Source organism: Lemur catta, chromosome 2 (genome assembly GCF_020740605.2).
Source record: "Lemur catta isolate mLemCat1 chromosome 2, mLemCat1.pri, whole genome shotgun sequence".
Taxonomy (NCBI): domain Eukaryota; kingdom Metazoa; phylum Chordata; class Mammalia; order Primates; family Lemuridae; genus Lemur; species Lemur catta.
In genome coordinates this window covers 13,388,662-13,414,582 of record NC_059129.1, presented here as the reverse complement: position 1 = coordinate 13,414,582, position 25,921 = coordinate 13,388,662, and the positions used below count along the sequence as shown (strand labels likewise).

At 38.9% G+C, this 25,921-nt stretch overlaps 1 protein-coding gene across 1 annotated transcript; it reads right to left on the bottom strand.

Annotated features, from left to right (window-relative positions):
* Positions 1–2,055: 2,055 nt before the first annotated feature.
* Positions 2,056–23,319, bottom strand: ACSM6 (acyl-CoA synthetase medium chain family member 6). Its single transcript, XM_045542727.1, has 11 exons — positions 23,255–23,319; positions 22,907–23,119; positions 20,736–20,943; positions 19,290–19,497; positions 14,252–14,395; positions 13,067–13,223; positions 12,167–12,249; positions 11,335–11,458; positions 6,807–6,887; positions 4,712–4,813; positions 2,056–2,332 (listed from the first exon to the last, which is right to left on the bottom strand). Exons 2-11 carry the CDS (start codon positions 23,096–23,098, stop codon positions 2,192–2,194), a joined length of 1,440 nt encoding a protein of 479 aa, XP_045398683.1. The 5' UTR covers positions 23,099–23,119; positions 23,255–23,319; the 3' UTR covers positions 2,056–2,191.
* Between the last annotated feature and the right edge of the window lie 2,602 nt (positions 23,320–25,921).

The following is a 25,921-nucleotide window of genomic DNA, read 5'->3' as shown; positions in this document are numbered from 1 at the left end:
CCTCACTTGGTCATTATATATTATCCTTTTTGTATTTTGATGGATTTGATTTCGCTAAAATTTTATTATACATTTTTACATCTGTGCTTATGAGGGATATTAGTCTGTAATTTCTTCTGTGTGTAATGCCTTCTATAGGTTTGATAATAGTGTTATTCTGGCCTGATAAAACAAGTTGGAAATTGTTCCCTCCTCCCCTATTTTCTGAAGGAATTTTGTCATTTTGGTGCTCTTTCTTCCCAAAATGTTTGATGGGATTTACCATTAAAACTACTTGAGTCAAAAGCTTTACATGTGGTAAGATTGTTAATAATTATTTCAATTTTTAAAGTCTATATTACATTTTTGGATTTTTTGTTTCATTTCGTACTAGTTTGGGAAAGTTATACTTTTCAAAGAATTTGTCCATTTTATCTACATTGTTGAATTTGTTAATAAAATGTTCATGGTATTTCCTTATTATCTTTTTAATGTGTATAAGATTTATAGTGATAATGATTCTTTCATTGCTGATACTAGCAGGCAAAATCTTAGGTTAAGGGATAATTATCCAAGTGTTTTTTAAAGTAAAAAATGGGGGGAGGGAATCCTTAAATGTTCAACAATAGGAATTGGTAAAGTAAAATACTTTGGTATCTTGACAGAATGAACTACTAATGACCCTTAAAATTATATTAAAACTACAATGAAATATTATTACATTATTTACCAGATGGTCAAAATTTAGATGATTTGACAATAATAAGAGTCAGTGGGGATGTGGACTTTCATTCTGGAAAGTTTCAACTGCAACTTTCATTCAACTGCAACTTTCATTCAACTGCAGCTTTCATTCAACTGGAACATATCATTCCATTGTAGTGGTAGTATAAATTGGTAATTAAAAAACTGTGTGGCAATATCTACTAAAGCTTAAAATCCACATACCTATGATTCAGCATTTCCACCCCTTGATCCTTGATATATACATATATATATATATCTCAATTATAAATCTCTGCATATGTTCAGCAAAAGACACATAGAAAAATGTAGCTTTACTCATGTTATTTCAAATTGAAAATAACCCTAATCACCATTAATAGTAGAATGGATAAATTCTGAGTATGTTCATATGACGGAATTCTGCACAACAATGAAAAAGAATGGACTATTGATACATGCAATGACATCAATGAATGTCACAGGCATTATTTTGTGAGAAAGAAGGCAGACACAAAAGAATTCATGCTGTATCATTCTATTTATATGAAGTTCAGGAAAAGGCAAAATTAATCTGTAGTTTAGAAGTCAGAATAATGGTCACTTCTGGATGGGGTGGTGCACAAAGTAAAAATTGGGACCAGTCAGAGGTGTAGGCAAACACTTCATTCACTGCTATGCAATAGGGAGCACACAAGGGAGAGTGACTTCTTGAGCAAAATTTAATGGGAATTTTTTAATTGGGTCAAGAATCAGGGTGGAAAAGTAGAGGGAAAGCAAGTTTGCTGATTCAGGTCCTGTAAGCAATCAATCTAATATCATTGAGTCTTCCTAGAGTCTAGATCTTCATTTCTTCTCAGCACTCCTGTGATTTTTGTGGCCAGCAAGCTCTGAATCAGGATGGCCCATAGAATCTGCTACAACCATCTGTTCCTTGAAACTTCTTGTTCCTTGGAATTTTTTCTACTTTTCTCAGTCCCTGAAACTCTCTTTAGGCATAGAAATTCAGTTCAAAGTTTATGAAAGAAGTACAGCTTTCACAAAGGTATGAGGACATAAGAGAGCCCAGGATGTTGGAAATATCTTATATCTTGATCTAGAAGGTTACAGGGGTATATACGTATGTAAACATTCATTGAGCTGTTCATGTAAGATTATTATACATGATAAACTCACTTAAAATTTGAAAATGAATTTATATGTATATTTAATTATACAGGAAAACATTTATATTACATTGTTGAGTGAAAAAGACAAGTTATGCTACAGCATTTCCCCTTAAACTCATTTCCACTAAAAAAAAAGTTTATATATAAGAAGAATGAAGACTAGAAGCCTATACTCCAAAATACAAGATTGTAGATGAGTTTTGTTTTTTATTTTTGCTTGTTTGCATTTTCCAAATTTTCTATAATGTCCATGTATCTGAGGCAGTCCACAGCCTTCTCCAAACTCCCACAGCCTCCAGGCTCAATAGTAACCACGGCATTCACAACCTCTGACCCAGTACATCGGCAACGCCATCAGCTCTACCAGTGAGCCAGAAATAGCCGTCTTCATCCATGATCCCTCTGTCTCCTGTGAGGTAAAACATTTGGCTTCTTGCTGAAGCATATTCCTCCCAGCTCACCTGATAGAATAACAAATCCAGAAACCTAGATTTACTTCCCTTCCACAATCATTTAATGGTGTGAATTGAGGACTGTGGCTAGCCTCAAAGGGAGACAGAGGAAAATAATACCAGATCCCCACTCTCCAGGGACTCTCCACATAGAAAACTCAGCAAACACAAAGGTCTTTGCTTGGTCATCTCTCTTGGTCAACTGAAAGGAATTTCAGTTCCTTTTTTTTTTTTCCCTAGCTGGAAACAGGAATCATGATGGCACTTTACTCAAAGGTTTGTTCTGAGGCTTAAATGAAACAATCCAAGTATAGCATTTAGCATAGGGCCTGGTACAGTTGAGTGTAAGGGATGTTGGCTACTGTTTTCTTAGGTTCCTCATCTGTCAAATGCAGTCACTGCTCCCTGTCTTTGAATTATGCCTTTTATTTTCACACTGCCTATGACTAACATTCCATCAGAAGAAGGTGGTTTTAGCTTAAAGTTCTTACTCCAGAAACACATGAATGTGATTAGTACAGAAGCCCCTTTGCACAAGACAGGCCCATTTTGCTTGATCATTCTGTGGAGTATCTACAGAGTCTAACGGTATTGGACTCAGACTGCCATAGAAACCGCATGACAGATTTGTCCAGATTCTTAGCTCTAATGAGCAATCTAATGGACTTATTAAAGTTCTAATGAACTTCAATAAAACACTGTTTAAGCAACTCATTCTCAAATAGCACAATTATCCCAGTAGGCATATGAGATATCTTTTCTTTGGAATCTCAGTCTTATAGGTGAGAAAGAGATTGTTAAATCTCAGTATATTTAAGTTGCCTTGCCAAAGATTGGAAATATTAAGCATTATCCTCTTACAGAAATTTGTAATATTAAAACATTTAATTTTTTTTGGCTAGGCCTTAACTCAAAAACTCCATAAGAAATACTCAAAGAGGCATTTAAAGAGTTCATAAGGATGCTCATTAAAGCAGTATTTACAATATAAAACGTTGGAAATAACCAAAATTTCCAACAATAGTGGATATGTTAAATAGATCACAATATTCCATTTGATAGGATACTGTGAAATTATTAAAAATGTTATCATATAAGATATACCAATATCTGAAGATCATAAGTAAAAAAGCAGGCTTCACAACAGCAGACAGAAGGTAATCCCAATTTTATAAAATAATATATATGCATAAAAAATGATAAAGGATATATACCTGCCAAATGTTAATAGCAGGTAATAATAGTGGCATTATGAGTGAAAAGAATTTTCTTCTTTGGTCTTTTTCCATATTTTTCAAAGTTTTCTATATTGAATATACATCAGTTTTATTATCGGAAAAGGCTGGATAAATTAAAAATATATTTAAAAAATAATTAAAAGAAAGCTCCTCTTTATAGAAAAAAAATGGACAGTTTTTTATAGAATAGTGCCACCTAATTAAAGTATAAGAAATAGCAGTTTGAACATTACCATTCTGTACTCCCATTTTAATAATTGATTCAGAAAAGAATCATCTATGGATGCTAAAATCATTGTGTGAAGGTTGATTGGAGAGTAGAATATTCACAGAGTCTCAAACTGTTACCCCACAGATTACTTACTAATTAAAAAGAAGAAAATGTACCTTTACAATGAAGAGAACTAGGCAGTCACCTCCTGAACCAAAGAATCAAAATTATCCACACCCAAAATGAGATAATATAGTGTTTCCCAATATAAGAAAATAAGAAATATATATCACCTATGTAATATTCTTGCCAAAAATGTCTATCCTGAATTTCATTATAAGGAAATAACAGATAAATCTAGACAAACACAACAGGCCTCTACTCTTAAAAAATGTCTATATCATGAAAAACAAAAAAAGGTGGTGGGAAAATTGTACATAAAAATAACTATGAGATACGAGAACCCAAATAAATGTGTGAACCTTGATTGAATTCTGGATTTTCAAAAGCTATAAAACACAATTGAGTACAATTAAGAAAATCTAAATATGGACTGTATAATAGATAATATTAAAGAATTATTTTTAATTTTCTTAGATGTGATGATAGTTAAGAAGGATGTTCTTATTCTTAGGAGAGTCATGCTGAAATATTTAAGGGCAACATATCATGATGTCTGCTCTTACTCCCAAATGGCTCATCAAAAATTTGCAAATATAAAGTTAACAAGGCAAAATCTTAATAATAGGTGAATATAGGTGAACGATGTACAGATAGGTGTTCATTGTGCTATTATTTCAACATTTTTGTAGATTTGAAAATTTGAAAAATTAAAAGTTGGGACAAAGTATTTGGAAAATCATAAAGTACCCTATAATTGTGGCACCATGAGTAATAGTAACAATGAAAGTATCTGGAAAAAAATTAAATTCCCCTTACCATATGCGGGCAGTACACAGAGGCAGGTTGCTTTAGTGTTATACGGACTGCAATATTTCCTTCTTCCCCTATAGGCAGGATATTTGAGTTTTCATCCACAATCTGAAATTAGGTAAACTATTAAAGGAGCTTTAAGAACTTTTTTTTCCTGAGGGGGTAAGGAGTAAACTTATGATACTTCGTATTGATAAATTAAAAAATACCTCTTCCGTCTTCCCCCTTTGTTTGTTCCCTCTGCTCGTTTCTTCCCTGAATTAAGAAAACCACTTTATTTAGGTACAACTGATATTACATATTTATTGTATACAACTTGATGAGTTTATACCACACCTTTATATGGTTTGCAAGTATTTTCTACCATTCTGTAGACTGTCTTTTCATTTTGTTGATTGTTTCCTTTCCTGTGCAGAAGTTTTTTAGTTTGATGCAATCTTACTTGTTTGTTTTGTTTTTGTTGCCAGTGCTTTTGGTGTCATATTCAAAAAGTCATTGTCAAGGCCAATGTCAAGATGCTTTTCCTGTATGTTTTCCTCTAGCTGTTTTACAATTTCAGGTCTTAGTTTAAATCTTTAATCCATTTTTAGTTGATTTTTGTATGTGGATCAAGACAAGGGTCCAATTTAATTCTCTCACATGTGGACATTCAGTTTTCCCAACAACATTTACCTGAAGATCCTTTTCCTATCATGTATTCTTACCACCCTTGATGAATACTAGTTGACTTTACATACATGAACTTATTTCTGGGATCTTTCTTCTGTTCCATGGGTCTATATATCTGTTTTTATGTGACTACCATACTATGTTAATGACTTTAGCTTTGTAATATAATTTATAATCAGGATGCTGTGATATCTCCAGTTTGTTCTATCTCTTTAGTAAAATTTTTATTCATTTCCTAAATTATTTTTCTAGTTTCTTTGAGTTGGTTTTCCATTTTCTGTTGAATCTCATTGAGCTTTCTCACAATCCATATTTGGAATTCTTTACCTGTCATTTCAGTATTTTCATTTTGGTTGGGATCCATTGCTAGAGAGCTGGTGTGCTCACTGTGATTTTTCATACTTCTGGAGGTCTTGTCCTGATTCCTTCTCATCTAGAGCAGCTGTCACTTCTTGATTTTCCTTATGTTTATTTGGAACTTTTTTCTCACTTGCTCCTCAGGGTATGCCTGTAGCATACATTAGGTGAGGACCTTTGGCTCAGGGCTAGGTTCTGGATGGACACCTTGGTTATAGATGTCCTTAGTCTGGTGGTTTTCTCAATTGCAAGTTATCTGTAGGCTGTAACGGTGGTGTATTATATGTGTGGGCTGATTCCCTGTCTCTTGTCAACAAAGGGAGATGGAGGTCTTTGAAATCCTTTTCTCCCCTCAGCCCTGTGGTCTTCATGACAGTATGAATTATAATGGGATACCCAGTTTATTCTCTAAGTTAGTAGGTGGCACTTGTGGGTAAGAGCCAGCCACACCCTGTATGACTGAATCAATAAATGCTGTAATAGACTATACAATTTGTCCTGCCTGCCAGTAGATGGTGATAATAAGAAAAAGCCAGCTGCAGTGGTGTTTTTTGGGACCTGTGACAAGCTCTAGTCAATCAGGAGAAGCACTTGCACTCAGATGCCCCAGGCAAAGGGCAGAGGCTGGAGTTCCCAAGGGTTTCTGTATTCTCCACCACAGGAGAAGTGGGTGGAAGAGTGAAGCTGGGTGGGTTCAGTTGGGTAAGCCTGAATTCAGGCTTCACAAAGACAGGCACAAGAGCTGTCTTGGTAGGGGTCAAAAATCACCTCCCAGGCTGCTGGGGAAAGCCACCAGGGAGGGGCTGAAGCAGTCCTACCAAGCCAGAAAGTCTACTTGTGGGAGAGGGGCAGTCTGGGATTCACAGTCTGGTAGGCAGGAGTGGGTTTTGCTCTTCTCCCTCTTTCCTTTCCCAGCGATCTCCTTCTAGCATCTAGGCACAATGCTAGGGTTGTTGTCATGAGCAAATGAAATAATCTAATATTAATAACATTGCTAAGTGGTATAGACAAGTACCAGGCACTCAGTAAGAGCTCAGTTAACAATAATTTCATAATCATTACTATGGCCTCCTACCTGGACAATATAAGGTGGCAATGGCTTCCCCAGAGAACCTGGCTTCAATTTCATTCTTTTAGAAGTGGCACAGAGTAGACCCTGTTTAAAGAAATGCACACAAGGTTTTTGTCTTTAAAAAGGCAATGAATTAATGGATCCAGTCATTAATCATTAATGGCTACTGTCATCATGAAAAAAGAAATAACCAGACATTATGTGCTTTTTAATGGAAGAACATCATATAACTTAAGGAGTAGTCTTGACAAAAAAAAATCAAACAGGCATCTGATTAAACATCTAGGTATATTTACCAGATTGCAGGAAATGCAGAGAAACAAAGGAGCATGTTAAACAACACAGTAAGGATGCAGTTAGCAAAATCCAAGCTGTGAAATATTCAAAAGGACCAACAACTCAGTTTCTTTAAGTAATAGAATGCAACAACAAAAAAACATAATGAGGAAATTCATAGATTAAAAGATATATAAAAGACTTACCAACTAATCACAATGTGTAGGCTTGATTGGAACAAATGGTAAACAAAAACATTCATGACTTATATGGTGGATAAAAATGTGGACAGTAGATATTTAATAATAAGAGGGAATTATTGTTAACTTTTAAGTATAATAGAATGTTTTTAAAGAGTTCTTTTAGAGATATATACTAAAACTATTTTTGAATAAAATATAATTTCTGAGATTGGTTAGAGTATTGATGAATCAGGATTAGCCATGAGATAGTAATTGTTGAAACTGATCAATAGATACATGAGAATTCAATGTGCAATTTAATCTATTTTTGTATATCTTTGAGATTTTTGACAGAAAATAAGTATTTTAAAAATAGGTGATTGTTTTGGGACACTGAGAGATACTTCACACAGCATATGGGCTACCCCAAAGAAAGCACAAATATCTTCCTTAGAGGACATGAAAACTGGATCTTCTCTGAGTCAAGCACAGGTGTAATGAGATGGAGAAATTTTTATTTATTAGAATTTCACAGGAACCAGGGAAGATGGGCCATCCTGGATAGCTTGGTTCCCACAAAGAAACAGTCCAAGTGGGGGACTTAGACTACATTTCCCTCATAGACAACCTGTAAGTTGTCTATTTGCTCTGTTAATTATTTCCTTGGCTGTGCAGAACCTTTTTAATTTAATCAAGTCCAATTTATTTATTTTTGTTATTGCTGTGATTGCCATTGGGGTCTTCTTCATGAATTCTTTGCCTAGGCTGATATCTAAAAGAGTTTTTCCAACATTTTCTTTTAGAATTATTATGGTTTCATGCCTTACATTTAAGTCCTTTATCCATCTTGAATTAATTTGGGAGAGTGATAGGAGATATGGTCCTATTTCATTCTTCTGCATGTGGCTATCCAATTTTCCGAGCACCATTTATTGAATATGGATTATTTTCCCTAGTGTATATTGTTGTGCTTTGTCAAAGGTCATTTGGCTGTGTGTGGATGGTTTTATATCTGAGTTTTCTGTTCTGTTCCATTGGTCTATGTCTCTATTTTTATGCCAGTACCATGCTGTTTTAGTTACTATAGCCATGTAGTAGTTTCAAGTCTGGTAATGTGATGACTCCCAATTTGTTTCTTTTGCTTAAGATTGCTTTGGCTATTTGGGCTCTTTTCTGGTTCCACAAAAAGCATAGAATTATTTTTTTCTAGATCTGTGAAGTATGTAATTGGGATTTTGATGGGGGTTGCATTGAATTTGTAAACCACTTTGGGTAACATGGATGTTTTAACAATGTTGATTCTACCAATCCATGAGCATGATATATTTTTCTACTTGTGTGTATCATCTGCAATTTCTTTCCTCAGAGTTTCCTAGTTCTCCTTGTAGAGATCTTTCACCTCCTTGGTTACGTATATTCCTAGGCATTTTATTTTCTTTGTAGCACTTATGAATGGTATTGAGTCTTTGATTTGACTCTCAGTCTGAATGCTACTGATTTGTGTACATTGATTTTTTACCTGAGACTTTCCTGATTTTATTTATCAATTTCAGGAGTCTCTTGGTGGAATCTTTGGGATTTTCTAGATATAAGATCATATCGTCTACAAAAAGCAATAGTTTGACCTCCCCTTTTATGATTTGGATACGCTTAATTTTTTTTCTCTTGCCTGATTGCTCTGGCGAGGACTTCCAGCACTATGTTGAATAGAAGTGGTGACAGCAGGCGTCCTTGTCTTCTTCCAGTTCTTTGTGGGAATGTTTTCAACTTTTCCCCATTCAGTATGATGCTGGCTGTGGGTTTGTCATATATGGCTGTTATAATTTTGAGATAAACTCCTTCTATGCCTAGTTTGTTGAGGGTTTTTATAATGAAAGGGTGCTGAATTTTGTTGAATGTTTTTTCTGCATCTATTGATATGATTGTATGATTTTTGTTTTTGCTCCTGTTTATGTGGGAAATCACATTTATTGATTTATGTATGTGGAGCCATCCTTGCATCCCTGGGTGGAAGCCCATTTGGTCATGGTGGATTATTTTTTTGATATGCTGTTGAATTTAGTTTGCTAGTATTTTATCGAGGATTTTTGCATCTATATTCATAAAGTATATTGGTCTGTAGTTTTCTTTTGTGTGTGTCTTTTCCTGGCTTTGGTATCAAGGTGACACTGGCTTCATAGAATAACTTGGGGAGGATTCCTTCCTCCTTGATGTTATGGAATAATTTCTGCAGAATAGGTACCAACTCTTCTTTGTAGCTCTGGTAAAATTTGGCTATAAATCCATCTGGCCCAGGGCTTTTTTGTTGTTGGTGGTGGAAGATTTTTCATTGTTGCTTCAGTCTCATTGCTTGTTATGGTCTGTTCAGGAGTTCTGTTTCTTCCGGAGTGAGTCTTGGGAGATAGTGTGTTTCCAGAAATTTGTCCATTTCCTCTACATTTTTGAGTTTATGTGCATAAAGATTTTCATAGTATTCACAGATGATATTTTGTATTTCTGTGGTATCATTTGTGATATCTCCTTTTTCATTTCTGATTGAGCTTATTTGGGTCCTTTCTCTTCTATTCCTGGCTAATGTAGCAAGAGGTCCATCAATTTTGTTCACCTTTTCAAAGAACTAGGGCACCCCAGGACCACTGCAGGTCCTTCAAGGGAAGAGGTATGGGCCCCATTCTCTGTGGAGACCTCAGCCTGGAGTATGTGCCTGCTGGAGAGAGGTGGCCACTCACCAAATTCTTGGCTCAAACTGCTTTCCTAGTTGCCTTTGATAGAGGAGGAGCTGCAGTTTTTGGTCAGCCCTAGTGCCTGATTACACGATGTTTGGTTGCTGTGGCTCTGGGGGCTGGGATTTTCCTTACCAGAGGACCCACTCTAATCCAACAGGGTGGGTCTCCTGTGGGGGGAATGGGCACTCTCCCAGATCACGGTGTAGCTCTCCCAGGCAGCTGCTCCCCAGACTCCCACTCCAAAGTGGACTCCTGGTTGTAGTGGGTGGGGGATGGGCAGGAAGGAATGAGTCTTAATGGAAGAAAGCTGGCTTTCTGGGCTCTGAGGTCACTCTCTTTAGAGCGGAACCCTGAATGGGATGTCCAAGCTCTGGGATCATGCAAGTTCTCCCCACTATTCTGTGTTTGCTATAGCGCTGGAGCTCGTGGGGGTGGAAAAGCCTCCAAGAAACTTGGTAGCCTGCTGGTCATCAAAGGTGAGGGGGTAGGAGAGGGGGATCCCCCCTGACCTCTTCACTGGGCTCCAAGCCTCTCTGGGTTCAATCCTCATTGATACCTTTTTTCTCTTATTTTCTTTCTTTTCTGCTTTGCAGTTTTCCTCCATGATGTCCCCAGCAGGCTCTAGCACTTCTTACTATGATCCACACCTGAACTGCATCTTCTCTCCCCTCTCCATCTGAAACACTACCTACCCTCGGTCTGGCAAGTGATGACTCTAGTCAGCCATCTTGCCCTTCCTCTTCAGTCTTTCATTTTAGCCATTTTCTCATCAATATCTTTAGATGGCCCCCCTTATCCACCGTCTTTTCATTGTACCTTGGCAAAGCCTTAATCATGTTTCAATCCAACTGTCCACTTTCACCATGCTTGTATCTATATTTCAGAGTAATATTAGAGAAAAATCACACAACTACAGAGATAGTGACTTTAAAAATGAATGCTCACCAACTCCAAATGTACCATTATCATTACCCATTTCTCCTTCATTTCCATAATCTGCTCTCTTTTCCATTTTCAGCAATGATAATTTTAAACATTCTCCACTTAGACTCCTAGCCCACCATTTACCCACTCTTATCAGATGTCATTGCTTCTACTTCACAGGAATTGTCAGGTGGAAACTAGCTCAACTTCCTGCTGTGAAACCTGTAATCTAATCTACATTTTTCTGTACCCATAATTCTTTGTTTTACTGTGGAAGACGTGTCCTTCTAGTTTAAGCTGATTCTTTTTCCTGTGCTCAGGATCTAGCTTTTTGCATTTCTACTGTGTGCCTACTGCTTTGACAATGTGCTTATACAGTGAATGGACAAATTTGGCTATCTGGCTGAATCAGCATCCACTTACAGTTTCTGTCTGTCCATGGCCTTCATAGATGTCCAAGTTAGTGATGCATTTCCAGTCTTCTATCACCCCAGGGCTGATGGATCCTCCTGCAGCCACACAATGCTTCAGACTCTTGAATCTGTAGCTGGAGAGGCATCAAAAGTTGTTCTTAGACTTGGTGAATATTTCTACCAATAATAGGTCTGTTGTAAAAAAAAATCTTGGAAAACTGATACAGATATTGCCAGATATATAGGAGGTACTCATTAGGTGGTAGCTGATGTTCTTATTAGTATTCTATTAGATAATCTATTCATACATCCAGTTGGATCAGTCTCCATGAAGACTCTCATTTACGCTTCTACGCAAGAGATGTTCATGTTAAAAAGTGAATCAGTCAGTACTAACTGATGGCAGGAATCTAGCCTTCTGCAGAAACTCTTCAGAATTTCATTACCTCCCCTAAAGCCTGAAATGTGTGTGAAGGATGTTTCAGAAATGGTAAAATAAAGCAGAAACTAATTTTCTGAAGTCTGGTGATGGAAAGAGAGCCACCAGTTTTACAAACTGGGCTCAAAGACTCTGGATATTATGAGAAGTTTCCACGGGGCCCTAGGCAGAGATAGAATAGTAGTAAATACCTTTTATAAACCTACAGTTCATTTTATGTGTATTTGATTTTTGTGATGGTGGAAGGGAATAAAAATCCCACACCCTGATGGAGTTATTGTCATAAATGGCAACAAGAACAGTATGTTAATGAAGGATAGAATTTTATCTACTTCAATAAATTGAGTTCCTATTCTCATTCCGTGGGTGGAAGTGGACTCCCTTCTGAGAGATCCTGTCTTACCTGGTGAAATTCTTATGTTGAAGCAGTTCCTGGTACATTCCTGGCTTTCCACATAGAGTGGTGATGGGAAACCTGGACAGGGCCTGGGCCCCAAAGGAAGGAAAAACCAAATCTGTATGTGAAGATAGGAAAGACAGTGAGACTGTTGGGAGAAAATGTCTAGGGAAGAAGATCTGACTTTGAGACTCAGCTGGGGCAAATCCTTTATCTTCAGGATTTAGCAATTCCTCACCCTCTAGCCTTGGAAGAGAATTTAGCTTTAGTTATCTGAATCTAGGAGTTATCATCCAATAACTGAGTGGATACACAGCTAGCCATTTAGTTCTGGATCCTAAAACTCCCTTGTTTAGATCTTTGTTGCTTTAAATAATAAGCCTGGAGGTTGGCAATAAAATTTTGGATTGAGGAGGCAGTTTGGAGATAGAAAAGCAGTTTAGAGATTGTGCTCTAGAGTCTAATAGATGAGTGTTTGATTCCTAGTTCCATCTCTGCTATTCCTTGAGCTAGCTATTTAAAATCTCTGAGCCTTAGCTTCCCCAGTTCCTACCTCCAGGGTTGTTGGGGAGGTGAAATGAAATAATACACATGAAGTGTCAGTAGGTAGTCAATAAATGGTAATGGCTATTAACATTAAATATTATCATCTTCTTCATTGTCATTATTGCCTTTTAAAAGTTTTTCAGTGCTACGAATAAAGTAGCCAAGTCCTCTTAATTCCAAAGGTCCTAGAGAAGTGAGAGGGTGTTTCTTTCAGAAGTAGGGAGAACATCTTCAAGTCAAGGGTTACAGTCCAAATTTATTTCTTAATTTATTTATTAATTTGGGGCATGAGTTATGGCTACTGCTAATGCCTTCCTCGGGCCTTTGTCTCAAACAGCCTACATAAGGAACTGGTCTTACATTTAGAACAGTTTCTGGGCAAAAGGTTGGCATACGATACAGAAACACACAGGCTCCTTGGAGCCAAGCTCCCAAGACACTGCTCAGAGATAAAGTGCCACCAAAGATATCACCCAGACTCCACAAGACATCTGTTGGCTGGAGGTCCATCCACTGTCTAAAGAGAAATAAGAAAAAACATCTGAATTCTCTCCTGTTGGTATTAACAACAATACTTGCTGTGGAGATAAACAGACACCACTCAAGTGAGAACAAGCAAAGGCTATTTATGAGGCCATGAATCCAGTGGAATCTCCTTAAATTCTGTCAGTATCTGTCTTAATTGTCATGACATTGCCTTGCAGGTTCCATGGTTTTAGGGGGCCTTAGAAGTTCTTCAGTAGGCAATTTTATTAATTAATGGGTTGAATAAATAAATGATCTCAGTTTCTCCTATTCTAATCCTGTACCTGATTTCTGCCGGCCATTATAGCTCATGAGAGTTAAAAACTTTGAGATGAGAGTAGATAACACATATACCAATTTCCCCTAAGGGACCCTTGGGTAAAGTTTGTTAAGAGAACTTGAGTCTGGAGTCACAATACACAATCACTTATCTTAGGAAGACAAACCAATGGAAATGCAAGCCAATCACTTCAGGTGTTCAAACAAAGAGATTGAAATCAGCTTCAGTGCTGGAGGAAAAATTGGATTAGCCAAGAGATAGTACAGTATCCACGAGCTATTTAAATATTTTTTTTTAAAAAGGGGTAATGTGATGACATGTGATTTTCATCTTAGAGGCTGACTTTAGAATCCAGGCCCCACATAATTGTGACTCCACCTCTGTATTTATCACTACATACAGTGGTCAATGTAATTGTTCACCGTGGTGCTAGAAGTATAGAAGAACAAGTAACTACAACGTAAGTGTTTTTTGGGTAATCACCCTGGATCCCTCCCCAGGTACATGGATTCACTGCTCTTTCTCTTTTTTCACAGATTCTTAAGTTTTTAGTCTATAATAACTTGTTTTTGTTCCTTTCATGTACACCCTCCCATCCTGCTTTTCAGCCTTCTCTCAGTATTGACAATTTCTGCAGTCTTGAGTAAGAAATTCCTTTCTTAGCTTTAGTTCCATGACATTCTCCCTTTACCTCAAAGAGAGGAGCTTTTAGATCTGTACAGACTATGCAAGGACTGTACCTTGAAGCCTGGCTGAATTCCATTCCCAAACCATACTGGGAATACTCAACCAGTTTGGGAGCTTCCATTTTCCTGTTGCTAAAGAATATGGCCATTGGGTCTTGACTCCTGGTTCCCATGAAGGTCTGCTTTGGAGGGGCAACTCTGTAAGTCATAAAAGAGGAAACAGTGAGTTCTAAACTGAGGTTTTCTGATTTAGAGCCTAGGCCCCTGGTTTTATTCTGCTTTTTGAAAACAACAGCTCATATTTTGGTATATTGGGGGATGATTTGTTACAGGGGCAGCTACCATGTTTTCCTTTAAAAATTTTTTACACTGATTTTTGTTGCATAAAAAATATATGATGTATTTACTCTACAGTCTGTTTTTTCTCACTAAATGAACCTCTATTCATCCAATTGCTCAAACCAAAAATCTGTAGTAATCCTTATTGTCTCTTTTTCCCTATCTACCCACTTACTACCTACATGCCTATTCCAATGTAACTATTGGCAAGCCTTGACAGCACTACCCTCAAACAAGTCATGAGTCTGTCTCTCCTCACTGTCTCTCCTCAGGGCTGGGACTAAGGTGAAGCAAGTAAAACATTTGTCACTGGAATGATATTTAAGGTACAACAACAAATTCAGTAGTCAGGATAAATAATATTTAGTGAAATATTTTTAAAAATCAAAACTAATGTAAAAATCTATGATTAACAAATTATCAAAATTTGAAATAAATTCAGGACAATGGCAGCTCCCGCACTGGTCAAGTATTCCCAGTATGATGTGGGAATGGAATTTAGCCAGGCTTCAGATACGGTCTTTGCACAAGCTGTGTCCAACCTGGCACTTTCCTGACTCACCTTACTTGGTCACCCTAATCTTGCCCCTTGTTCCAATAAAACTTTATTTATAAAAGCCAGTGTCACCTTGATAACAAAGCCAGGAAAGGACACAACAAAAAAAGATAACTACAGACCAATATCCCTCATGAATATAGATGCAAAAATTCTCAAAAAATCTTAGCAAAATGAATTCAATAAGACATCACAGAAATAATTCATCATGAGCAGGTGGGCCTTACCCCAGAGATGCAAGGATGGTTCAACATATGCAAATCTATAAATGCAATTCACCACATAAATAAAAGCAAGAACAAAGACCATATGATTCTCTCAATAGATACAGAAAAAGCATTTGACAAAATCCAGCACACTTTTATGATAAAAACTCTTGACAAAATAGGCATAGATGGGACATACCTTAAAATTATTAAAGCCATATAGGATAAACACACAGCCAGTATCATACTGAATGGAGAAAAATTGAAAGCATTCCCACTTAAAACTGGAACCAGACAAGGTTGCCCCCTATATCCACTTCTATTCAACATAGTGCTAGAAGTCCTTGCCAGAACAATCAGAAAAGAGAGGCGAATTAAGGGTGTTCAAATGGGGGCAGAAGAGGTCAAACTCTCACTCTTTGCTGACAATATGATATTATATCTAGAAAATCTAGAAAATCCCAAGGATTCAGCCAAGAGATTCCTGGAATTGATAAATGAATTCAGTAAAGTCTTAGGATACAAAATCAATTCATACAAATCAGTTGCATTCATATATGCCAATAACAGTCAAGTCGAAAAGCAAATCAAAGACACAACACCTTTCACAATAGCATCAAAGAAAATTAAATATTTAGGAATATATTTAACAAAGGAAGTGAGAGACCTATATAGGGAGAACTATGAAATGCTGAGAAAAGAAATTGTAGAAGATGTAAACAGATGGAAAACCCTACCATGCTCATGGATTGGCAGAATAAATATTGTTAAAATGTCCATACTACTTAAAGTGATCTACAGAATTAATGAAATCCTTATCAAAATACCATCATCATCATTTACGGATTTAGAAAAAATAATTCTACACTTCATGTGGAACCAGAGAAGACCTCATAGAGCCAAAGCAATCTTAAGCAAAAAGAACAAATTGGGAGGCATTAGTCTACCAGACTTCAAGCTTTACTACAAGGTTATAGTAACCAAAACAGCATGGTACTGGCACAAGAACAGAGAATGTAGACCTTTGGAACAGGACTGAGAACCCAGATATGAAACCATCCTCATATTGTCATCTAATCGTTGACAAAGCAGACAAAAATATACATTGGGGAAAAGAATCTCTATTCAATAAATGGTGCTGGGAAAACTAGATAAACGTGCAGAAGATTGAAACTGCATCCCCACCTCTCATCTCTCACAAAAATCAACTCATAATGGCTAACAGACTTAAACCTAAGGCATGAAATCTTAAGAATTCTAGAAGAAAATGTTGAGAAAACTCTTATAGACATTGGCCTAGGCAAAGAATTTATGAAGAAGACCCCCCCAAGCAATCACAGCAGCAACAAAAATAAATAAATGGGACCTGATCAAATTAAAAAGCTTCTGCACAGCCAAGGAAACTATCTTAGAGTGAATAGATAACCTACAGAATGGAAGAAAATATTTGCATGCTACACATCTGATAAAGGGCTGATAACAAGAATCTATATAGAACTTAAGAAAATTAATAAGAAAAAAAAAATCAAACAACCCCATCAAAAAGTGGGCAAAGGACATGAACTGAAACTTTTCAAAAGACAGAATAATGGCCAGCAAACATATAAAAAAGTACTCAACATCTGTAATCATTAGGGAAATGCAAATCAAAACCACAATGAGATATCACCTAACTCCAGTGAGGATGGCCCTTATCAGAAAGTCCCAAAACAACAAATGCTGGCATGGATGTGGAGAGATAGGAGCACTCTTACACTGTTGGTGGGACGGCAAATTAGTACAACCCCTGTGAAAAGTAATTTGGAGATATCTCAAAGAGCTATTGAAATACCATTTGATCCAGCAATCCCACTAGTAGGCATCTGCCCAAAGGAAAAAAAGACATTTTATAATAAAGACATCTGCACTCGAATGTTTATGGCAGCACAATTCACAATTGCAAAGATGTGGAAAACACCCAAGTGCTCATCAATACATGAGTAGATTAATAAAATGTGGTATATGTATACCACGGACTACTACTCAACTACAAAAAACAATAGTGAACTAGCATCTCTTATATTATCCTGGTTAGAGCTTGAGCCCATCCTTCAAAGTGAAGTATCATAAGAATGGAAAAACAAGCACCACATGTACTTGCCATCAAATTGGTACTAAGTGATCAAAGCTAAGGTGCTCACATGGAAGTAATATTCATTGGGTGCTGGTCAGGTAGGAGATGGGTGGTGGGGGGTGGAGTGCACTGTATGGGAGAAGGGCAGGCTTGTAGCCCTGGCTTAGGCAAGGCAAAGGCATTATATGTAACCAAAATATTTGTACCCCCATAATATTCTGAAAAAGAAAAAAAAACAACCCCCCCTAAAGCAACAGGTAGCTGGTCTATTGGGTGAAGTTTGCCAATTTTATTTTTTACTTAAAAAATTAAAATTATTAAAAAATTATAAAATTACTAAAATTATAAACAAAATATAAAGGTACAAAATAAATACTTAAAATCATATATAAATTTTAAAACTTCAATTATAAAAATTTTTATAATTTAATTTAAAAATTATTTTAAAATTAAAATATTATTTCTCTTGATCATTGAATTTTTCAGTGCCCCTTTAAATTTTGTCCCTGAGGCAAGTTCCTCATTTGCCTCACCTCTTCCCAGCCGAGTCTCCACTGCCACCACACCAGCATGGCCTCTCACTTGTATGACGGAAACAGTGTCTTTTTGCTACCTCTCTTGGCTCCCATTGTTCACACAATGGCCGAGTGAATTTTTAAAATGTCAGTCAAATCAATACCTTCCCCTTAGTGTCCCCCAGACTGCTCCCTACATGACCCACAGGGCCCACTGCAGTCTCTCCCTCCCTTGCTCTCCTCACTCCTCCCTTCCCACTCTCTTCCTCACTCACCAATTTTGGGTGCCCTGGTATTCTTTCTGCTCCTCAAACAGGTCAAGCTCATTCCCATCTCAAGTCCTTTACCTTAGTGTTCCCATGCCAAGGACATTATTCCTACAGATTTTCAAAAGGCTGGCTCCATGGTGTTCCAATCTCAGCCTAAATGTCCTGTCCACAGAAGCCACCACATCTAAAATAATCCCATAAATAAAACCATCTCCACAGACATCAGGTTACTTTATCTCATTTACCTGTTTTACTTTGGGGCTTCTTTTGCATCCTGTGTTATCTTGATCATTTATGTGCTTTCTTGTTTGTGGTCCATTTTGTTGTCTAGAATATAAGCTCCACGAGGGCAGGGACTTTGCCTGTCATGGTCTCTTTCATATCCCTGAACGCTGAAATGTTACCCTCTAGAGATGACATTTATAATTATCATACTTAATACAGTAGTTCCCCTTTATCCATGAGGGATGCATTTCAAGACCCCAGGAGATGCCTGAAACCACAGATAGTACTGACCCCTGTATTACATTATGTTTTTCCCCATATCTACATAGCTAGGATAAAGTTTAACTTATAAATTAGACACAGTAAGAAATTATCAATAACTAATAATAAATAATAAAATAGAACAATTATAACAATATACTATAATAAAAGTTATGTGAATGTGGTATCTGTCTTTCTTTCTCTGTCTCTCAAAAACCATGGACAAGGAGGGACTACTGTATTTGGCTCACCTGAGGATGAACATGGCATCATCTCATTGTTTTAACCATATCCTAGTGACGATAAATGTTTTTTGTTTTGTTTTTTTAATGTGTTCATTGGTCATCTATATTTCTATCATCTATTTTTTTACCCTCTTCCAGAATGCACCCTCAAGTATGAATCAGGAGATGAGACTCTCACTCAGACTGGGAACTTATAAGCCAGATCAGGGATTCTTGTGTTGGAGCACACTCTGGTTTCAGGACTAGAAATTGCTGTCCAGCGTCCCATTCTGACCACTCATACCACCTTCTCATATTTCATCCCATCTTCCAAAATCAGGCATTTATTTAATTTAAGCATTTTCATTTTCAGTGCCCACTTACCGAATCAACTCCTTGAAATCCAGCCACCCGTCATAACTCTTATCTGACACAAGGAGCTTGGTCTTCAAGGTTGGGCAGTCGGACATGACTGAGTCCACTACTGGGGCCACAGTCTCGTTGGCCACAACACACTGGGCCTTAGACATGCATAATCGATAGAGAATTTCCTTGGCAGTCAGCTGGGGGGTCCCAGGCACAAAGGTGATTCCTGAAAAGGCCACAAAAGAGGCTTCATTAATATCTGTTAAGCAGATGGCTTAATGCCATCAATTTAAAAAAATTAGTTATTTTAAGTACAAATGATAGCCCCCCTTTTGGACTGGTACTTGTAGACTCTATGCTGGACATAGCCAAGAAAATCACTTTGTGTAACTTGACATCAGATAGGAAGAGTTTCTGGTGGCTCAGACTGAAGTGGGCCATGTCCTTTCTCAGATATAGATCATTTGTCTCTCAGGATAACTCAGTCCATTGGGGACTGGAAAAGCGTTAGGAGCCTGGGTAGGCTTGAGGGCAGGGCTCACTCCCTTCCTGTCTTCTGTGTGCCTCACGCAACTGACAGCTGGCATTCTCTAGGACACCACTCTTTGAACCACTTTTTAGGGTTTTCTCATGTGGCAGCCTGGTTAGCAGGCAAAGGCAATAGGCTAGGCCAGTGGTGGCAACTCATAATGATGTAAGTTTGGCCCATCCCAGGGTACTTTGTTGTTTTCCATAGGAGCCTCCCAATTACCAAAAAATGTATGTCTCCAGCCTAAGAATAAAAAGTCAGGTATAATAGCAGACAAAGACGAATGATATTAGGGGTGGGCTCCTTTCCAATATCCTTCCTTTGTCTCTATTGTGAAGTGGCTTATGATCAAGGCATGCCCTGCTAGTGGTGTTTGTGTTGGAGGAGTGAGCCTCAGAGTCTTCGATGGGGTGCCCAGAAGTAGTAGCTCTATCCCAGCAGAATCCAAAAGCTGATCCCAGGCTTGTTGAGGGTGATTCTCAAGGACTCTAATAATACTGGACTCCTTTAGGCCTTTTAGAGATGTTTCCACACTCTTTAGTTTATAGATGGGCAAACTGAGGCCAAGGTGTGCCTGCTCTGTCTTCCACTTTGATGTTGACTGTGTTTGGACAGAGGTCTATGTTTCCTTGAGATGATAAATGGCCTCCAAGGTAGCTAAGGACTCTGTTTGGGTTATGTATCTTTACAACAATCCTATAAGACTGCTACTCTTACTGTCTCTATTTCACAGACAAGGAAACAGAGGCTCAGAAAGGCATAATGGTATATAGGTGGTGAACAGTGGACCCAAATCTAGGCCTGTTTAAAGACCTCCACACTGTGGGAAGAATTCAAGTACCAGGACATCCCTCTAACATCCTCCATTCTGTGAATGATTGAGGCTGGAATTCACATGAGCCTCCAACCCAGGGAGCCACTGTCCCATGCCTTACCCAGTCGCACACAGGCCAGGCAGATCCCGTAGGTCTCGGCTGTTGGGGGCAGGATTATCATCAGCCGATCTCTGCAGCTAAGGGCACAGGTGTCCGAGAGGATGCTGGCTGCCTTCCGGGAGAGACAAGCCATCCTTTCAAAGCTCCATTTGTCTTCTCCTTTGGCATCAACCTCCCAGAGGGCAGGGTGAGGCCCCCTGAGTCCATCCTAGGCAGGACGATGTTCAAAATATTGAATATTAGTCAGCGTGAACATTGGCTACTGGAGGCCCCATGTGTCAGATACCATCCTCAAGTGATCTTGAAGAGAGGCCAGGATCCCTGGGGCACTGGAAGCACACACTGTTCCTAACTGGTAGGACAGATTTAATGTTTACAGCACATTAAATATGTAGCGGCAGCACTGGCAGGTTTCAGCATAATGTCAGGCTGGAGCCCAGGAAAGGACCCCCTTGCCTCCCCACCTGAGAGAACTTGGCCCGTGGAGTGGTGAAACCGGCCCTGTGGGGAGCTAGCAAAGATTTGTCAAGGCATGAGCCTGTTAGTAAAGAAAGAGTGCCCTCCTCCTAGTCCATTCTGATTCCATTCTTGCTCCAAAACATACCTATTGCCCATTGCAACTTGTTCTTTAGTAGAGCAGTTTTTGAGGAGGAAATAATTTATTTTCCAGTACTGTTTAGTGAAGGCACGGATGAAGATACCTAGAACTTTCAAAGCATCTCCAGTTCTGATTGTACCTTCTCCTCTGTGCCAAATGACACAGGTTTTCCTCCTTGGGGGAAGTAAGGTCCATTTCTCTCTCCCTCCGTCCCTTCCTTCTTTCATTTGTTCCTTCCTTCCTTTATTCCTCCTTTCTGTCCTGTCTCTCTTTCTCTCCTCTCACCTCTTTCCCCTTCCTCCTTTCTTTCTTTCTTACCTCCCTAACTTCATTTCTTTCTTCTTTTACAACTTTCTTCCTCCCTACATCTCTTTCTCTCACCTTTCTTCTCTTTTTTCCACCTACTCCGGAGAAACCCAGCTTCTGACAGTTACCCTGTTCTGAGGGTTTTAGACCTCTCATTACAATAGACAGAATTGGTGGGGGTGGAGGGGAGGCATTCCCCACCCCCAACAGGAGTGATGGAGAAGAGGAGGGTCAGCTTGGAGTTGGAGGAAGAGAGGGGGCTGCAGGGACAACCATCCATCCACATGCAAACAGTGTTCACCTCGCTACCCTTTCCCTATCCACCCTCGCCCAGTACTGGATTCTCCTGCCAGCACCAGCAGTCCCACTAGATAGATGGGGGAAGTGAGGCTTGGAGAGTTAAAATGGCTTGTTCCCAGGTCTCCCAGCTAGAGAATGAAATGAGGGAGGCAACTCCACACAGCAGGGCCTTTCAAATTTAGGCTGCTTCGTGCCTTTTTTGCCTCCTAATTCAATACTCGTTTCTATGGCCCTGTACTAAGCCAAACTGCTTGTGAATATTCCTCCTGCTATCTTTCTGCCATTCAGTTGTCCCAGACTAGAGCATCTTTCTCCATGTCTTTTGTTGAAATTATAATCATTCTTCAGGGTGCAGTAAATACCCCTTCTTCACCAAATCTTTCTAACTTCCATTATCCAGATGCACACTTATTTCCTTTGGTACTCCCTGCCTCCCACGCTTCAGCACTTTGTGGCTATCTTTTGCTTAAAAAAAAAAAAAAGATACTGTTAGCTTTTTTCGTGTTTGGTCTCTGAAATTTTGTATGTGTTAGGAGATATCCCAAAATGTTTATTGATTAGAAACAAATCGTATCACTCTGACAATAATGTTACTAGTGACAAGAAAACCTAACTTATTGAGTGTTTATGAGCTTTCAAGTCGCGTGTTGTGCACTTTTTATTGATTATCTCATTTAATCTTCTCAACAACACTATGAAACAGGCTCTACTAATATCTCCATTTTACTGACAAGGAAACCAAGATTCTAGAAGGTTGCATAGTTACTTGGTGTCAGAGCCAGGATTTCTACACAAATCCATCTGACTTTCAAGCCTGTGTTCTCAGTTATTTTGCTGTAATTCTTTTCCTCCAAATTTGTCCTTTCTGGTGCAAGCCATAGATAGGATTTGAATCTCATGATATTTGGACAGCTTACACAGCTGGCCTTGCCCAATATTTCAAAGTTAGAAAACAACAAGTCTTAACCTTTTCCAGTTGGGACCACTGGTCTAGCACATCCTTTGCAAAATTAAAGTCCTGGGGAACTGCTTGGCCTAGGGGCCTGGAGCCAGAATATTTGATGATCTGAGCAGCAAATTTTTGCTTTGTTTGGCAACAGGGTCCACATCCCAGTCTGGAACACCGGGCCAAAGAGAAGAGTTGAAACTGGCCTAGCATTTGGGTCAGACAGAGAATTGCCTAGGTAAATTGGGGAAAAGACAGGGAGTAGGTCAGTAGTCAGAGAATCTTTGAGATTGCAGTGCAGAGAATGAATCCATAAGGCAAACAAACCTCCTTATAAATATGAGCAAACACACGAGCACAAATACTTACCAGTTCCAAGAAAAGTCTCTAGGGAGGGATCGCAGATGTGGATAGAATGGTGGAGCTGTAGCCTTTGGTCTCCTTTGAGAACTGATTATCTTTTATAATTGAGTTGTCAGATGCAGGGAAGGAGGCATTTCCTTGGCTCAGGAACAAACTAAATCCTGGCTCACTTTTATTCGCTCCTGATCCTAAAAGGTGGTCTAGTCTGCTTTGCTTATAGGAGATGGGATTTCTAGGCCATGAGCTAAGTTGAAGCAATAAGCATGACTTGCTTTTTTTTTTTTTTTTTTTTTGAGACAGAGGCTCGCTTTGTTGCCCGGGCTAGAGTGAGTGCCGTGGCATCAGCCTAGCTCACAGCAACCTCAGACTCCTGGGCTTCAGCGATCCTACTGCCTCAGCCTCCCGGGTAGCTGGGACTACAGGCATGCGCCACCATGCCCAGCTAATTTTTGCTATATATATTTTAGTTGGCCAGATAATTTCTTTCTATTTTTTTAGTAGAGACGGGGTCTCGCTCTTGTTCAGGCTGGTCTCGAACTCCTGACCTTGAGCGATCCACCCACCTCGGCCTCCCAGAGTGCTAGGATTACAGGCGTGAGCCACCGTGCCCAGCCATGACTTGCTTTTTAAGATAATGTCAGGAGAAATAGGTCACAGGCTACCATACTGTGCCAAGTGTAGTGAAAAATAAGATGATAGAGAATTTGAGTACGATTTTGTTGCTTGCAAAATCCTGCACTGCAGAAAGGGAGAAGAGAATTGCTCATCAGCCAGGAGAGGTAATCCCATACCCTCGTTCTTTAACTCATTAAAATGACAGGCTTTATTTTAACGTAGAGTAGGGGGAAGTCTTGTGACATTCAGGTAGGGAGCCAGACCTCCTGATGCCCAGCTGAGGAGGGAAGGGAACACTTTTAAGTCACAAATTAGCAAAATCTACAAGGGTTATTTGAAAGGGGGTGTTGATTATATATGCTTAAAAGGGGTCACAGTATTTTTCCAATGAAATATTAAAGATTTATTGCTTTGTTGAGATTTTAACTTTATTTTTATAACTATGTGATATGTAACTTTGTTACTGGGGGTTGGTGTCCTTTGTCACAATTCCCGCCCATGTTTTCAATCACTAGCGAGAATAAAATAATGTTGGCTTTGGATGATGGGTTGACTTATTCTAGTTCCAGAAACTTGAGATGAATGGTTTCAATTTGATGATGCTAACATATCATAAATATATCTAACATTAGAACTAGAATATTCCAACAAGTTACCTAGTTCAAATCCTATCAATAACTTCCTGCTGCCTTTAAGATGAATAAAGTCCCTATTGTGGTATACGGGTTAGATATAGGTTTGGTTGCTTCAACAAAGGCACAAAATAAATTTGTTTCCTCTTCAAGTAATAGTCTGAACCTATGCAGGCAATAACTATAGTCAGGGTGCTCCAGAAAGACAGAAGCGATAGGAGATATAGATACTAATGGATACAGATGTAGGCATACATGAGAGGATTTATTAGGGGAATTGGCTCACATGATTATGGAGGCTGAGAAGTCCCATAGTAGGCCATCTGCAAGCTGGAGAACCAGGAAAGCTCGTGGCACAGCTCAGTCCAAGTCCAAAAACCTCCAAACCAGCGAAATCTGTGGTGTAACTCTCAGTCCAAGGCCAAAGGCCTGAGAACTTAGAGTTCTGACACACAAGGGCAGGAGAAGAGGGTGTCCCAGCTCCAGGAAGTGGGAGGGGGGCGGGGGGGGGGGGAGAGAGAGAGAGAGAGAGAGAGAATATGAATTTGTCCTTCTGCCTTTTTCTTCCATCTGGTTCCCCAGCTGATTGGCAGGTGCCCACCCACATTGAGGGTAGATCTTTCCCACTCAGTCCACAAACTCACACACCAATCTCCTCTAGAAACACCCTCACAGACACATCAAGAGTTAATGCTTTACTGTGTTTTAACACATCAAGAGTTAACGCCTATCTAGGTATTTCTGAATGCAGTCAAGTAGACACCTAAAATTAACCATTGCACTAATTTAGGAGCTCTACCATCTCAGCAACCCAGGTTCTGTCTGCAAAGTTGCTCTGCCATCTTTAGGGAATTTCAGAGAGGACTTAACCATCATGTCCACGTTCCAGCCAGTGGCAAGGGAGAGTGGGAAGGGGAAGGGCATTCCCCTAGACTAAGTGAATAACCAGAGATTTCTACCCATTACTTTTGCTCATATTCCTTTGGCCCAATCTTAGTTATATGGCTGTACCCAGCTACAAAAGAGGCTGGGAACTGTGATCTTTATTTTGAGTGTGTATATGCTCAGCTAAGAACTGGAGATTCTGTTTCTATGAGAGAGATGAGGACATGAATATTGAGAGACAAGTGATAGTTTCTGTCATAGTCTACCCTTTGTTTGATCAACTATCCATGAATGAACATAGAACATTTTTCCTACGCATAGAATATTCTCCAAGAAGCATAACCACAAGTCCCCAAAAGACTTCGTATATTCCAGAAACATAATCTCAAATTCCCGCAGAATTGCTACATCTAACTCAGAATTGGGTTATTGGTCAGTACCCTCCCCCCAGGAAAGATGAGACTCCCTGTCATCTGGCAAACCATAAACTAAAATGCAAGTTATCTATACTCTCCAAAAAACCTGCTATATAACCCTGGAG